This window comes from Ranitomeya variabilis, chromosome 4, assembly GCF_051348905.1.
Source record: "Ranitomeya variabilis isolate aRanVar5 chromosome 4, aRanVar5.hap1, whole genome shotgun sequence".
NCBI lineage: Eukaryota > Metazoa > Chordata > Amphibia > Anura > Dendrobatidae > Ranitomeya > Ranitomeya variabilis.
Genome location: NC_135235.1, coordinates 724763171 through 724780104, shown reverse-complemented (window position 1 = coordinate 724780104; position 16934 = coordinate 724763171). Strand labels below are relative to the sequence as shown.

The following is a 16934-nucleotide window of genomic DNA, read 5'->3' as shown; positions in this document are numbered from 1 at the left end:
ACCAGCGGTGACATCATCGAGGCCAGGCTGAACTGCGGTGACCTTAGTACCGTGGGAAAATGCTAGTGATGATTTCACCGCTTGTCACTGAGGCTGCACTCGCAGCCGCTCAATCACCATGGTTTTCAGCCTGGATGGTCGCATCTTAGCACCGTCCAGCTTGCAAACTATTTAGCCCCCAGACATGGATTACAGCGTGGGACAGAACGAGGGACAGGTATGGTATATTGTTGTTTTTTTTATTTTACTTTTATTATAGATCGAGGGCTTCGGTGGAATTAGACGATGCAGTAACTATGGTTTAATTGAGAGTAATAAAAGGAGGGGGCGTGTCCTAGCTGGCCATGTGAGCGGACGCATAGAAGAGCGCTCCCGCTGCTAAAGGGCTAATTATCCTGTGCAGATGCTGCTGACCAGACTTTTCAGCCACATACCGGCTGGCTGAGGGTCAGGGGAGCAAAGCGGTGCTGAGCGGTGGACCCCGCATTGGAGGCAATGACCAGGCGGCGACATAAGGATGCGGGTGCTGGTGATGCAGGAGCCAGCCAAGATGGCGCCGATGCCAGAGAAGACGCTGACAAGGAGAACCCCGCATGTCAGAGGCGTATGGAGGTGGCGGCGAAGCTTCAGCAGTATGCCAGAGTGGATGCTGCCGAGGGGGCAGAGAAAGGAACCGGAGCTGGAGCGGGTATGGAGGAGGAGGATGCGGTCTTGGCTGCAAAGCATGAGGTACAGAAGGGGAGGGAGAAAAGCAGCATGGCGGGGGCAAAAGGGGGACCTGAAGATTTGATACAGGAAGATGAGCCGACCCTCAGGGATGTTTTTGCGTTGGTCTCCTCATGCAAGAAGTCCCTAAATACTCTGACCCTTCAGATGCAGGAGGTAAAAGTGGAAACAGCACAGATAAATGCAGCCCTGCAAAAGATGGACAGACGTATGGGAGTGGTGGAAGAGAGGGTGAGCACAGCAGAAGACCATATAGTAAAACTGCAAAAAGCGGAGAAAAAGTTCGCCCAAGCAATATCAGAGCTCGTTGCCAAAAATGAGGATCTGGAAAACAGATCCAGAAGGAATAAAATACGTATAGTGGGTCTGCCAGAAAAAACTGAGGGGAGAAACCCCACGGAGTTTATTGAAAGCTGGCTGATGGAGAAAATTGGGGGCACAGTGTTGACAAAAGTTTTTGCTGTTGAGAGAGCTCATAGGGTCCCGCCGCAGCCCTCCGCCCCAGGAGCGAATCCCTGTACCATGCTTGCCAAAATACTGAATTACAGGGACAGAGACATTATCCTCAGGAAGGCTAGAGAAATGGAGGTCAAAAGATTGCTATTTACCCGGATTATTCTGCTGGGGTTCAGAAACAGAGAATAAAGTTCACTGGAGTCAAGAGACGACTGAGGGAGCTGGGAGTGCAATACTCTATGCTGTTCCCCGCAAAGTTGAGACTGGTGGCTTTTGATAAAACCCATTTTTTCCTGACTCCAGAGGATGCTACCCAGTGGATTGATACTAATGCTAAAAAACTTAAGGAAAAATGATAATTACTTACGGGTAATTTGATTTTCCAGAACCATGACAGCACCGCACATGAGAGATGGCATCCGCCCCCAGGAACAGGCAACCTACAGCAGAGATAAAAGAATGGGGCGGCCACTCTCTCCTCAGTTTGTTTCAGAGTATGGAAGATGACCGCTTTGTTAGTACACATTCATATATCATATTTACATTGTATAGCTGTATATTAGCTCTTATCTATATGTCAAAAGAATGTGTATATATATATATTTTTTTTTTTTTTTTTTTTTGTGAATCACACAACCATCACCAAGATAGGGCGGGAATTAATGGGTGCTGTCATGGTTCTGGAAAATCAAATTACCCGTAAGTAATTATCATTTTTTCCCTTCACCATGACAGCACCGCACATGAGAGGAAGAAATAGAAGACTCCTTAGGGTGGGACAACAGCAGATAACACCTTTCTCCCGAAAGACAAGTTTGATAGACCTAAGTCTAGCCTATAATGACGGAAGAAGGTAGAGGGTGAGGACCATACTGCCGCCCTACAAATCTGCTCGACCGAGGCGTTTGCCGTTTCCGCCCAGGATGTGGCAATGGCACGCGTGGAGTGGGCCGTAACACCCTGTGGGGGAATTTGGCCAGATGAGGAGTACGAAAGTGAAATAGCCGTACGCAACCACCGTGCAATAGTTGCCTTTGAGGCCTTTTTTCCCCTGTTTGTCCCCTGGAAGGTGACAAAAAGGGCTGATGACAGACGCCAAGATTTTGTGGCTTCTATGTATTGAAGCAGGCAGCGTCTGACATCAAGACAATGGAAGGTTTGCTCTCCCTGGGATTTTGGTTGAGGACAAAATGAGGGTAAGATAATTTACTGGTCCCTATGAAATTTAGAATTGACCTTTGGTAGGAAGGCCGGGTCAGTTTTGATAATTACTCTGTCATCCTGGAAGGTAGTGAAAGGGGGGTTCACTGAAAGTACGGCGGGCTGACGTTAGAGCAACCAGGAGGACAGTTTTAAGGGTCAAAGAGTTTATTGAAATAGAATCAAGAGGCTCAAAGGGGGAAACAGAGCATTTAAAACTAAATTTAGATCCCAGGGAGCCACCTTGGGAGATAATTTTGAGGGTCTAGATGTAAAGGCAGCTCGGATGAACCTATAGACCCAAGGGTGGTCAGCAAGTTTGTGATCAAACAGCACACCCAGGGCGGAGACATGCACCTTCAGGGTGCTAGTAGATAGCCCTCTGTTGTGAACTCTATTTCTGGGCTCCCTCTTGTGGTCACAAGTGGTACTGTGTAGTGCTGTCTTTCTGCAGGTTTGTGGCTGGCATCAGCTGTCTCGTTATATGTGGGTGGTTTCCTATTTAGCTCACTGGAACTCTCAGTTCTATGCCTGCTGTCAATGTATTCAGTGCTATTCTGATTCCTTCTGACTACCTTGCTCCCAGTCTCTTCAAGAGAAGCTAAGTTTCCGTTTGTGCATTTTTTGATCATCAGTGTTCAATATGTTTCTTGTCCAGCTTGCTAATATGTGATTCCTTGCTTGCTGGTAGCTCTAGGGGGCTGAGTTTCTCCCCCCACACCGTTAGTTGGTGTGGGGGTTCTTGAATTCTCAGCGTGGATATTTTGTAGGGTTTTCTGCTGACCGCACAGCTCTCTATCTTCTGCTATCTAGTTTTAGCGGGCCTCATTTGCTGAATCTGTTTTCATTGCTACGTGTGTCTTTTCCCCCTTACCTCACCGTTATTATTTGTTGGGGGCTTCCTATATCTTTGGGGTTATTTCTCTTGAGGCAAGTGAGGTCTTGCTTTCTCTTTAGGGGTAGTTAGTTCCTCAGGCTGCGTCGAGACGTCCAGGCTTTTAGGCACATTCACCGGCTACCTTTAGTGTGTTTGGTTAGGATCAGGTTTGCGGTCAGTCCAGTTACCACCTCCCTAGAACTTGTTCTATACTTAGCAACTTAGCTAGTAGTTCTGTGATCCCCAGCCACTGGGATCACAACAGCCCTCTCTCCAACCCTTTTTGGAGAAATTCTAAAATTTCTTTTACCGGGACTTCTTGGCCCGTCTGGGACAACTGTCGCCCCGAAAATTCCAGGAATTTTTGCCAAATTTTTTGATATTTTTCTGAGGTGACTTTTTTCCTGCTAGTGAGCAATGTGGTCACTAAAGGGTTCGAGAATCCTTTTGCTAGTAGAAATCCCCTCTCAAGTTCCAGGCGGTGAGATGTAGCCCGTGTACTTGAGGGTGTTGAACTGGTCCCTGGTGTAGGAGATCCAATGTATCTGGAAGGATCCACGGGTCCGAGATAGACATGCGTCTGAGCCACATGAACCATGCCCTTCTCGGCCAAAAGGGAGCTATGAGTATTACTCGTGCCTTGTCTTCCCGAATTTTCCTGAGGACTGTCGGGATTAACGGTATTGGGGGAAAAGCGTATGCCAGATGGAAGTTCCACTGGTATAGAAACGCGTCTACCCCTTCCGGTTGTTCTCTTGGGTTTAGAGAATAGAACTTCTTCACTTTCCGATTTAGTTTTGTGGCGAATAAGTCTACTTCTGGAACACCCCAGTTGGCACATATTTTCCCAAAGACCTCCTGGCTCAGGGCCCACTCCCCTTGATGTAATGGGTGACGGCTTAGGAAATCGGCTACTTGATTCTCTGATCCTCTTAAGTATGTCCCGGTTAGAGAGAGAAGGTTGTTTTCGGCCCACAAGAAAAGTTCTTTGGCTTCTGCCATAAGGGATGGTGATCTTGTGCCCCCTTGGCGATTTATATAAGCTATTGTTGTGTTGTTGTCGGATAACACCACCACATGCCTTCCTTGTAATCTTTCTCCTATTTGAAGAAACGCTTGTCTCACCGCTGACAGTTCTTTTAGATTGGAAGACGCTGCTGTCATTGAGGGCTCCCATTGACCTTGTAGGACCTGATCCCCCACATGCGCTCCCCATCCCCATGGGCTCGCATCGGTGGTGAGGATTACTGGATTTTGTAATGACCACGGTACCGCTTTGCTCAGATTTTCTGGTTTTAACCACCATTTTAGTGAGTCTTGGACCCTTAGAGATAGGAGAATCTTCCGATTCAGATTGTAAGGATTTCTTGCTTGCTCGGCTAGTACCTGCCATTGCAACTCTCTCGTGTGGCTTTGGGCCCACCGCGTTGCTGGAATTGTCGCCGTTAGAACTCCCAGGAGCGACATTGCATTCCGTAGAGAGATAGATTGTTGCCGCTGAAGAAGTTGTACCTTCTGTTGGATAGACTGAATTTTCCTCTGTGGGAGCATACACTCCTGTTTGCTGAAATCTAGTAGGATCCCGAGGAATTCTTGAGGCTGTGTTGGGACAAGTCTTGATTTCTTCAGATTTATCATCCACCCCAATTTCGTTAACACGTCTAGAACTGTTGTGACTGCTTTCTCGCAATCTTCTTTGCTGTTTGCTATCACCAAGAAATCGTCCAAATAAGGCACCAGTAATATGTCTTGTTTTCTGATGAAGGACGCCACTTCGGAAATAATTTTGGTAAATACGCGGGGTGCTATGGCTATGCTATGGCTACCCCAAATGGAAGACATTGATACTGTAGGTGGGTGGGAGTTTTTTCGAGGTTTACTAGCAGTATGAGATATTGCTGATGTTGGATTGCGATTGGCACATGGTAATAAGCGTCTGTAAGATCGATTACTGCCATATAACAGTTTGGGTTGAGCACTTTTATCGCCGTCTTTAGAGTCTCCATCTTGAATTTCTCTATTTGAATGTAACGATTTAAGGCCCTCAAGTTGAATATTACTCTCAACGAGCCGTCTGGTTTTGGTGTTAGGAACAGGGTGCTGTAGAACCCTTTCCCTATTTCCTGATGAGGAACCCTTACTAATACCTCTTTTTGTATGAGGAGATGAACTTCTCTTTCCAGAGTGGCCTGATTATTTCCCGCCACTTGGGTCATTTTCACACCATTTGGTGGGAGGTTGGAGAATTTGAGTTTCAGACCTTCCGATAATAGGTTGGTTATCCACTGAGAAGCCGGCAGTGCCGCCCAGTGGTGGACGAACCATCGGAGTCTTCCCCCCACCGAAATCCTGGCGTCATTGGTGTTTGGGATCAGACTTAGGGGGAGGCTTGTTGAAAAGGAATCCTTTTTCTTTTCGATCTCTCCAAGGTCTGCCCTGGCCAGACCTGTCATCTGAACGGCCGCGGGTCCCCCTGTATCCAGATCCCCGAAAGGACGAACGGGAAGTCTCCCATCGGTGCCTAGGAAAGGAAGGAGGTGGAAACCGCTTCTTTTTGTCAGACGCTTTTTCAAGAATCTCGTCCAGAGCTTTACCGAAAAGATATTGCCCTTCACAGGGTACTCCGCAGAGTTTGACTTTTGACTGGAAGTCAGCCGCCCAATTCTTCAGCCATAATGCTCTACGCCCAGAGTTGGATAAAGCACAAGCACGTGCGGCCCCCCTGACAGAATCAATTGATGCATCTGCCAGGAATTTTGCGGCACCTTGTAGGGAGGGCAATGCCTCCAGTAGTCTCTCTCGTGGGCACTTATTTTTGATTTGGTCACTTAACTCCTCCAGCCACTTGACCATAGCACGTGCCGTGCAAGTGGCCGCAACCCCGGGTTTAAATGACCATGTTGATGCCTCCCAAGCTGATTTTAGAAAGGCATCTGCCTTCTTGTCAAGGGGGTCTTTTAGGGCTCCCATATCCTCAAAGGGCAATGCTACCCCTTTAGAGGTGCTGGCTATGGCGGCGTCTAATTTAGGAGCCTTTTCCCATTTTTCACATACCGCTTCATCAAAGGGGTACTTGCGTTTTAAGGCTTGAGGAATGGAGATCTTCTTATTGGGCTTTTTCCATTCTTTCTTAATTAGATTCAGTATATTATCATGGAAGGGAAAGACCTTTCGCTTCTTCCCCTCCAAGTTACTGAACATGCTATCCTGAACTGACCGCGGCTCCTTTGGGATTTCCACCCCCATAGTTGCTCTGACTAGTTTGAGCAGTTTTCCAATATCCTCTGACTGGAAATACGGGTGGCCATACTCCTCATCCGAGGAGTCTAAGTCTGAGGCATCAGAGGGGGTTAACGCTCCCGGCTCATCCCCTGAATCTATGTCTGACCCCTGTTCACTTGCTGGGGGAGGGGGGTTTTTCTTTAGCCGCCTGATGTTTCAGCTGCTCTTTGACTGTGGATTTAACTTCTTCCCGTATTATTGTCCTAATGTTCTGTAATAAGGAAGGTGATTCTTTTGCGACTGTTTTATCTATACAGGCCCGGCAGATTCTTTTGGTATATAGCTTAGGGAGTGTCACCTTACACCGTGGACAAGCCCTATTCTTTTGTTTGGAGGTGGCTTTCCTTCCCTAAAAAGACACAGTATATAGTGTATCAGTGTGTGTGATCTTGCCTTACAAAGGCACTCACCCCTCCAGGACCCCGGATACCGCGGTAGCTTGCGCCTCCTCAGACATTCTGGGTGCAGGCATCTCCAGATCCATCCCTGGTTCGGTCATTGTAGCAGGCAAACTGCGTGCTGTAGAGGACCAGCGGCTAATCGGTTGCTCCCCGTATATAGAAGGAGCGGTGTGCGCGCCTCTGGAACAGCTTCCGCCCGGAAGTGTCCAGCACACCGGCTCCTTCGGCGTGTGACGTCACTTCCGGCGCGACCGGAAGTAGTCATCCTTCACTTCGGCGGCCGGCGTCAGTGAAGGACACGCCCCCTGCCCCGGACCTGCCTCCTGCCCAGAGCGGTCGCCGGGGAGTCCAGCGAGGGGAAAAAGGCACGGTACAGCAGCTCCTTCACCCGGACAGCACCGCACGCAGTGCCGCCGAGCATGGCTGGTCCCCCCCGCGGACCTCGGCCTCCGGACTGGAATCATCAGAGGGTATCCCTCCGGAGGTATGAGCTCTGCCACAGGCGTCCACCTGCAGGAACAGGAAACGAAACTGAGGAGAGAGTGGCCGCCCCATTCTTTTATCTCTGCTGCAGGTTTCCTGTTCCTGGGGGCGGATGCCATCTCTCATGTGCGGTGCTGTCATGGTGAAGGGAAAAAAGGCGAATGACATGTCGGGGAGATCTGGATGGGAGTTATTTCTCTGTCGCTGGAGGAGGGATCTGCGTTTAATAGCATAATTGCTAAAGGGATGAGCAACTGTTGAGGGCTGAGCTGGGCCATATTGAGTGATTGGCCGGAGGGGGCAGTAACGGTTAATAAGTTTAGGGGAGGAGGGTTACGCGGGGTACTGCAAGTTTGTTTTGTAGTTTCTCTACATGTTAATATAAGTTGGAATGTCTGTTGTGTGTTTGTTTGTTTTTTTTAAAAAACAACAAAAAACATCGTGTGGGTAATTCTGATTGTCGCGGCAGCGGGAGGCGAGTGGAGAGGGCAAAGCAAGGGAGAGTGTTCGCAATGGGCGGTGGAGCCCCACTCTTGATAAGAGGTAGAATGTGTAGTATTGGGTGGGTTAGGGGGGCAAGTTGGGGGTTGGCGTGAGGGATTAGACAGCTCATACTTGGGAATGAGGATACTATGAAGGATGATGAGTCACATGATTGGGGGCCGCATTAAAATATTGAGTTGGAACGCGAGAGGCCTTGCAGATAAGTCTCGGCGGGCGGCGAGTCTGCAGTATGTTCGAGAACAGAGAGTCTCAATGATATGTCTGCTGGAGACGCACTTAGTGCGGGAGAAGGTGGATGTATTAAATAGGCGCTGGATCCTAAAGGCATACCATTCTACCTTCTCTACGTATTCTAGGGGTGTGTCAGTGTTGGTACCTGTGGGAGTGCAGTATGAAGAGGTTATGGTACAGGTGGATGAGGATGGTCAGTATGTGGTGGTGCAATATAAAATACACAGAGTGTTGGTGTGTATAGTGGCAATGTATATTCCGCCCCCATACTCAATTAAGAAAATTAGATAGGTGTTGGAAAGGGTGGAACGCTGCGGCCCGATACCATTTCTAATCATTGGTGATCTTAATAATATATGTGATGACTTTTAAAAATAAAAACTCCCAGAATAGGACAGTGGGACACATTACTACGTTTGGGACTTATATTCGCGAAGTTGGTATGACTGACCTATGGAGAGTTAGACATGTTGGGGAAAGGGGGTATTCATGTTATTCATCAGCTCATAGTACTCTATCCAGAAATGATCTGGCACTAGGAAATCGTCTGTTGGACACGATGGTGGGGGATGTGCGATATTTAGCTAGGGCCCTCTCGGACCATAGTCCAATTGAGGTGGAGTTCCGACTGATGGGGACACAGGCTGCGAACAGGAGAGAGTGGGAAATTCACCCTAACTGGCTGCACAGTATAGATTTAGATAAGATAAGACAGGAGTTGGCAGAATTTTTTGTGCTGAATGATGGGAGTGTAGATGCTCTTACTGTATGGGAAGCCACGAAGGCGTACTTAAGAGGGCTGTTGTTTAGAGATATTAGTAGATGTAAGCAGAAGACGAGAGAGGCAGAGAAGGCAGCGATTGATGGGCTAAGGGTAGCGGAGGATGAGATGGTAATAATGGGTACTCCTGAAGCTGGGAACAGATTAAAGGCAGCTCAAAGTCACCTGGAGAAAATTTTGTTGGGGAAGGCTGAAAGGAAGCGGGAATTTCTGAAGCTGGCTTACTATCAGGAGGGTGAGACGGTCGGTCACATGCTGTCGCTGGTGGCTTCTGCCCAGAGGAGTACTTCATTTGTCCATTCTCTGGTTTCCGGGAGTGGTACGAGTGTCTCCGAAAATTCTTAGACTTTGGAGGTCTTTGCGGACTTTAACGTGGACCTATATTCCTCTCGGGTAGACGAGTTGGCGGGAGACACTGTGCCGTTCCTTGAAGGACTGGGGCTCCCGAGGTTCAGTGACACAGATAGAGAGGGCTTGGAGGCTCCCGACACGGAGGAGGAACTGGGTCGGGCATTACAGTCCATGGCTAATGGGAAGGCGCCTGGAGTGGATGGGTTTCCCGCTGAGATCTATAAAAATATGGGGGAGGTGCCAATTCCCAGATTAAAGGCGGTCCTAGATGAGGCTAAGAGTAGAGGGTATCTGCCAGCATCCATGAGAGAAGCCATAATAGCGGTGATTCCTAAGGAAAGGAAAGACTTGGGGCACCCTGAGTCGTACTGGCCAATCTCCTTGCTTACTATGGATGTCAAGCTTCTGGCCAAGGTGTTGGCGACGCGGTTGACGAGTGTCATCTCCAACCTGGTGCACCCAGACCAATCTGGCTTTATGCCTGATAGATCCACGGCGGTCAACCTAAGGATGATGTTTATGAATCTGCAGCTTAGGTCCGACAACTGTGACCAGAGTTATTGCATCCTTAGATGCCCATAAGGCATTCGACAGTGTGGAATGGGGATATCTCTGGCAGGTGTTGCAGTGTATGGGGTTTGGCTCGCAGTTTGTGTCCTGGATTCAGCAGCTGTACTCGCAGCCGGTGGCTAGAGTCAGGGTAAATGGGGAGTTATCACGGACTATACAATTAGCTAGAGGGACAAGGCAGGAGTGTCCGCTCTCTCCTCTTGTTTGCTCTGGCTGTGGAACCATTGGCTGCTAAACTTCGACAGTCTGACGAAGTGTCTGGGTTTAAATATGGGATAATTGAAGAGAAGGTGGCGCTGTACGTGGACGATATTCTACTGTTTCTGGCTGACCCGGTCGCTTCCTTGGGGGGGGGGGGGCATTGGGCTTATTGAAAGATTTGGCTCATTGTCGGGGCTGATGATAAATTGGAGTAAGTCGATTCTGTTTAGAGTTGATGACGTGGGGGAGGATGGGAGTGAGCTTCCTGAGGATGGGCGACTTAAGGTGGTAAGACAATTTTAATACTTGGGGATATGGATCTCTATGCCTGTTACGGACTACATACATAGGAATCTGACTCCGATCTTAGGCGTTCTTAAGGCAAAAGTGGATGCCTGGATTAAGTTGCATTTATCTGTGGTGGGCAGAGTGAATCTCATCAAAATGATTTTTATGCCGAAAATTCTATATGTTCTTCATAATGCGCCAGTTTGGATACCGCGAGGGAAATTTAGGCAGATTAACTCCCTGTTAAGGAATTTGTTATGGGAGAGACATCATCCACGTATCAGACTGGAGAAGCTTCAGCGACCCAAGGAAGATGGGGGCTTGGCACTGCCAACCCTGAAGTATATTTTCTTGCAGCCCAAAGTCAGCATTTAAAGAGCTGGGCGCATAAGGGGTCGTCCAGTGCAGTACAGCAATTGATGTAAAAGGTGACAAAAAGAAGGCCAGTAATACAGTGTCTGGAGGATGGATCCCTGGGGGCTTTGGGGAAATTGTATCCAACTATATTATTGATATGTAAGCTGTGGGGTAGACTGAAACATATACGTGGGATTACGGGGCTGACCAGATTCTCCCCGTTATGGCATAATAATAATTTACCGGAGTTTGTGGCACTGGGGGTGTTACCAGAATGGCAGGCCAAGGGAATTCACTACGTGTATCAGATAATTGAGAAGAGGGTGTTGAAATCCTTTTCCCAATTACAGGTGGAGTTCGGTCTCGGGCCTGCGGGGGAATATCAGTATTTGCGGATGAGACAACGCACTTGGAGCTCAGAATAGGGACGGAGGCATCAGAATTCAAAGGGATATAGTGTTGGAGTATGTGTGTGGTGAAGGGACTACTAGGGGAGTTATTTCCACTCTTTATAAAGACTTGCTGCACACTTTCCTGTTAAGGTTTCCAATACTGGCGAGAGCTAAGTGTCATGTCGGACGCTATTCACACTAGGGCGTCCGACAGACAGCGGTAATTCCGCATTCGTCCACTATGCGCTCAGTGGCACCGGCTAGATTTCATCTAGGTTGTCCGGGGTTAATCTAGCTGGTACTCGGATTGGAGGCTGGGTCTCGCCCACTGCCTTTAAATAGTTCTGCTGAACTTTGGGCGTCGCCGATTATAGCTTATGTCTTGTGCCTGGTGATCTCGGTCTGGAGTGGTGGTCTAGGAGAGGAATATCGTATCTGGTGGTGTATTATCCTTCGTCATATTTCTCCTTCCTATATTTGTATTTGTTTTGCCCTGTGCACAGTATAGTGTTTTCCTGTGTGTCTGCGGCGTGGTGCGTTTTTTAGTTTTCCCTGTCTGTGCTTTCTGTAGGGGTTGGTGTGAGATTTTATCACTGGGTGGCGGGTGGAGGTTTCAGCTTAGTACTGAAACAGGAGTCAGGGTCAGGCCTGGCGGCCCAGACATGCACACCTTTAGTGTAAACTCTGGGAGAGGGACAGACAGGGTTTCCCTAGTCTGAGGGATATTGCAGGGGCCTGGGTAATCAGCTGTAGTCTACCCAGTACCCCCGTGACACTAAGTGGGAGAGGGATCTGGGCCCAATGGAGAATGAAACTTGGGAATCGGTGTTGGAGTGGGTCCCACGGCTGTCGCTGAGCGAATCGAATAGGCTGTCACCGTATAGGCTGCCACAGCTTTATGTAATACACAGAGTTTACAAGTCTCCGGAGGTATTGTATAAGGCAGGACAAAGTGATGATTCTGAGTGCCCGAGGTGTAAGTCTACAAATGCTGATATATTTCATATGATGTGGACGTGTCTGAGACTGGCTGCTTTCTGGTTGGTGGTTTTGAGTCGTGTGGAAGGAGTGTACAGATGCACGGTGCCAAGGGACCCGATGGTGTGCTTGCTGGGATACGTGGATGAGATTGGAGTGGATAACACCCTGAAGATAGCTATTGCCAGATTGCTGTATATGGCCCGGAAGGTAATAGCACGAAATTGGATTAAGGATGAACCGCCTCCAAGAAGAGAATTCCTCCAATATGTGAAGCAGGGCCTGATATTGGAAAAGGGGTTTTATAAGAAAAGAGGGAAAATAGAAACGTTTGATAAATTGTGGTCTTCGTGGCTTGCCATGGGATAGGTTCGCTATAGAGGACGGGTGAGTCACGGTCCTGAATTGGTGAAAACACAACATGAGGCCTGCAGGCCTAAATGAGATGATAGTCATTCTATAGTTTTGATGGTCGAGCTAATAAAAGAGGTGGGCTGTCTTATAGGGAGGGGGCGGGATAAGTTGGGAATGGGGGGGTTGTTTCGGGGGAAAACCTTGTATTGAAAACAAGAATGTAACATGTAAATTGTAATGTTATTCTTAATAAAAATTTGAGTTAAAAAAAAAAAGATTAATAAAGGAATCTGTGTCATTTTTTCAATTAAAGGATTTTATTCTGGCTGTGTCTTTATTTACATACTGTACTGTATAGCATTAGTAATGGATAGGTGTCTTATAGACACTTCTCCATTACTAAGCCATGGGCTTGATGTCACCTGACAATATAAAGGTGACATCAACCCCACAAATATTAACCCCAATTGCCACCACTACAGGGCAAGTGGGAAGTCCCGGGCAAAGCACCAGAATTGGCGCATCTAATAGATGCGCCTTTTCTGGGCAGCTGTGGGCTGCTGTTTTTAGGCTGGAGGGGGGCCAAAAGCAATGACCCCTTACCAGTATGAGAATACCAGCCCCCAGCTGTGAGCTTTAGCGAGGTAGGTTACCAAAAATGCGGGGGACCCCATGCCGCTTTTTTACAATTATTTATGAAAGTATTTAAAAACAAACATAGCGTGGGGACCCCAGTGTGAGGATATGGCCACTTACTAAAGACTAGAGGACAAATGGACGTGGAGCGGAGTCCACAGCTCTAAGACAGAAAGACTTTTTCCAGCACGGAGCACCGGTGACATCAATATCATTGTACTTTAATAGTTAATTTGCTTGCTGTGTTTTATTAGTGATTTTCTTGCTGTTTTATTAGTGATTTTCTTGCTGTGTTTTATTAGTGATTTTCTTGCCGTTTTATTAGTGATTTCCTTGCTCAGCAGTTCATGCTCAGGAATCAATGTTTCTATTCAGTGGCAGTCAGCAGAGGAAGACGAGCAGGCTAGAGTTTATGTGAACCTAAGGGTACTGTCACACAGTGGCACTTTGATCGCTACGACGGTACGATCCGTGACGTTCCAGCGATATCCATACGATATCGCTGTTTCTGACACGCAGCAGCGATAAGGGACCCTGCTGAGAATCGTACGTCGTAGCAGATCGTTTGGAACTTTATTTCGTCGCTGGATCTCCCGCTGTCATCGCTGGATCGTTGTGTGTGACAGCGATCCAGCGATGCGTTCGCTTGTAACCAGGGTAAACATCGGGTTACTAAGCGCAGGGCCGCGCTTAGTAACCCAATGTTTACCGTGGTTACCAGCGTAAAAGTAAAAAAAAAAAAAAACAGTACATACTCACATTCCGGTGTCCTTCAGGTCCCTTGCCGTCTGCTTCCCGCACTAACTGACTGCCGGCCGTAAGGCAGTGGCACAGCACAGCAGTGACGTCACCGCTGTGCTCTGCTTTCACTTTACGGCGGCACTCAGTCAGAGCGGGAAGCAGACGGCAAGGGACCTGAAGGACACCGGAATGTGAGTATGTACTGTTTGTATTTTTTTACTTTTACGCTGGTAACCACGGTAAACATCGGGTTACTAAGCGCGGCCCTGCGCTTAGTAACCCGATGTTTACCCTGGTTACCCGGGGCCTTCGGCATCGTTGGTCGCTGGAGAGCGGTCTGTGTGACAGCTCCCCAGCGACCACACAACGACTTTCCAACGATCACGGCCAGGTCGTATCGCTGGTCGTGATCATTGGAAAGTAGCAGAGTGTGACAGTACCCTAAGGACAGACTCTATCAATCTCATTTGTATCAGGGTCTCTCTCCCATTGTACTCCCAAACCTAGGCCCATTGTGTGGTTGGGGATAGTAGACTCAGGGAGCCATCACCACGGGAGGTCTCACATACAGTCCCAGCTGATGGAATATGCTTTGTTCTGTAAGCTAAAGGAAAATGTTTAAGGGGGCGGGAGAAAAAGACATAGGGTTGAATCAGGCAGTTGTTGGAGGGATTTTGATGGAAGAGGATCCAAGCTGGAATGGATGGATGATCTATGGAGCTTTGGAGATTGTTGGCTGGAGGGGTATCCATGAGCTACGATCGGGATATCCATTGTCTGGAGGAACATAGGCTGTGACTGCACACTATAGCAGCTGGAGATACAAACCAAAAGTTGGGAGACCGTGGGCATCGCCTGGTATGGAGCCAGTGGGACTACCGATCTCAGATTGGGAACTTCTGGACTGAGGACATTCTATGTTGGCCATCCACCTGGATCTGTTGTACAACCATGGATGTATGGAATAAAAAAAATTAGTTGCATCGTTAACCTGCCTAGGTGATTTTTTATAACCTACAACCTCAGATCTCCACACCCTCTATTCTTGATAACCAGCCTTGCTGAAGCTGACAGCTGAGGGTTGCAGCCCCCAGCTGTGAGTTTTGCCTGGTTGGTTCAAGAAAATAGGGGGGAACCCACACCGGGTTTTTCATTCATTTATTTAATTATATCGCAAGTGGCGGCTGAGGAATACCCCGATCATCCGCTCCTGCTGTCACTGTTATTAGCGGCAGCAAGTGTCGGATGATGGGAGTAGAAGTCTCAAAAGCCCCCACCTGCTGTCATCGTTCAGACTTTAATATAACTCATCATTCTCTTCTGCTCCTGACGATCGCCGGCAGAGCAAGGGAGAACGATGAGAGCCGTCTTCAGCACCCGACACCGGAGAACAGCGCTTACAGTAGCACTTCTTCCCCGGCGGCAGTCTGTGTGGTACTGAGGCGGTACACGGTTGCCACACGTGTGCTGCAAGTATTACACACACGGACACGGATATCTCCGGTATTGGTTTTTCCAGGATCAGAAATTAACGGAAGTGTGAAAGTCGCCTAAGGGAGATCTCATGACACCTTCTCTCCATCTACCTGATGATCCTGAGGAACATTGGGATCTTCCTGTTTACAGTCCTGTGGAAGAAGAGGACGGGGACATCTCTCTGGTGTTGTCCTCTTACTGGATAGATCTGGAGGAAACACATACAGGGACTGAATTCATTCTTTACATACTGATAATTATAGGCCGTGTGTAATTAGTCCTGTCTATTACCTGGTGATGTGAGGGGCTGGGGAACCTCCATCATGACGTCCTTGTACAGATCTCTGTGTCCTTCTAAATACTCCCACTCCTCCATGGAGAAATAGACGGCGACATCCTGACACCTTATAGGAACCTGACACATACAGTGATACCGTCATCTCCCCGAACCCTTCATAGCGTTACTGTATAATGTCCCAGCATTCCCAGCAGTGTCACCTCTCCAGTCAGCAGCTCAATCATCTTGTAGCTGAGTTCTAGGATCTTCTGGTCATTGATGCCCTCTTGTATCAGGGGGCGAGGTGGAGGCCCTGTGATTGGGCTCAGGGGTCTTCCCCATCCCTCAGACACAGGGTCCTGACAGCGCTCACTAGAGGTCTTCTTCACTACTGTGTAATCCTGGTTATGGAGAGACACATTAATAAATCTCACTACAGACATTTCCAGAGTCCTCACCTCTCCAGTTCTGTCCATCTGTTATTCCCACAGATAAGAATGATGTAATGTGACGTCATCAGAATCTCTCACCTCTCCAGTAAGCCGGAAGAGGATCTCTAGGGTGAGGTGTAATATCCTCTCCGCCATCTTGTCTCTGTCCATATCCATCTGTGATGGGTAAATCAGGAAATTCTCTTATATAGAAGATCTTCACTGAGAGGATCCGATATTGTAGAGACCTGAATGAGAAGAAGATGAGCCGATGTAACATCATAAGAATCCTGTGTAATAATACAATTACTGGAGATAATGAGGGAAACATATGAGGAGATTTATTATTTTACAGTATTTAGTTTCCTTCTTTCCATCTACTAATAAAACCTATATATTTCGGCCACAGACAACAAGCAGTTTCTCCCTCGGAGTCGGCAGCTGAATACGTTCCTCATAGACTCATCTTCCATAACGCTAATTCTCGTCTCATTTCCCGACCCTGGAATCGGCATTAGTAATACTGCAGGAGATATTCATTACACGTGACAGGAGAAATAACGACTTCATGATGAGGACGACATCTCCATCTCCTACTGCGGCTCTAGGAACAGATCTGTCCAGAGTCGGTCACTGACTCCATCCCCACCGGCCTCTATATGGAGGTTTCCCGTCTTCCCCGCACTGGAATCTTCTATCACGTTAGATCTCAGCTCTGAGTCACACACAGAAGTTTGAGGCTTTTATAAGAGACTAGATGGTGGCCCGATTCTAACGCATCGGGTATTCTAGAATATGTATGTCCACATAGTACATTGCCCAGCCACGTATGACACAGGTTAAAAAAATAAAAAATAAACACATACTCACCTTCCGCAGGTGCGTTGTAGCTCTGTCGCCTGTGTGGGGTGCAGGCGGCAGCTTCCGGTCCCAGGGTTTGA

The 16934-nt window shown here is 48.0% G+C and overlaps 1 protein-coding gene across 1 annotated transcript in view; it reads right to left on the bottom strand.

Annotated features, from left to right (window-relative positions):
• LOC143766695 (uncharacterized) overlaps positions 1 to 16194 on the bottom strand; it is a 28402-nt gene extending 12208 nt beyond the window's left edge. Inside the window, exons 1-4 of the mRNA XM_077254554.1 lie at positions 16093 to 16194; positions 15784 to 15963; positions 15577 to 15700; positions 15396 to 15493 (exon numbers count right to left, since the gene is read on the bottom strand). Of these exons, the coding sequence (XP_077110669.1) occupies positions 15396 to 15493; positions 15577 to 15700; positions 15784 to 15963; positions 16093 to 16170 (480 nt within the window). The 5' untranslated portion in view covers positions 16171 to 16194. The remainder of the gene's footprint in view (positions 1 to 15395; positions 15494 to 15576; positions 15701 to 15783; positions 15964 to 16092) is intronic.
• Between the last annotated feature and the right edge of the window lie 740 nt (positions 16195 to 16934).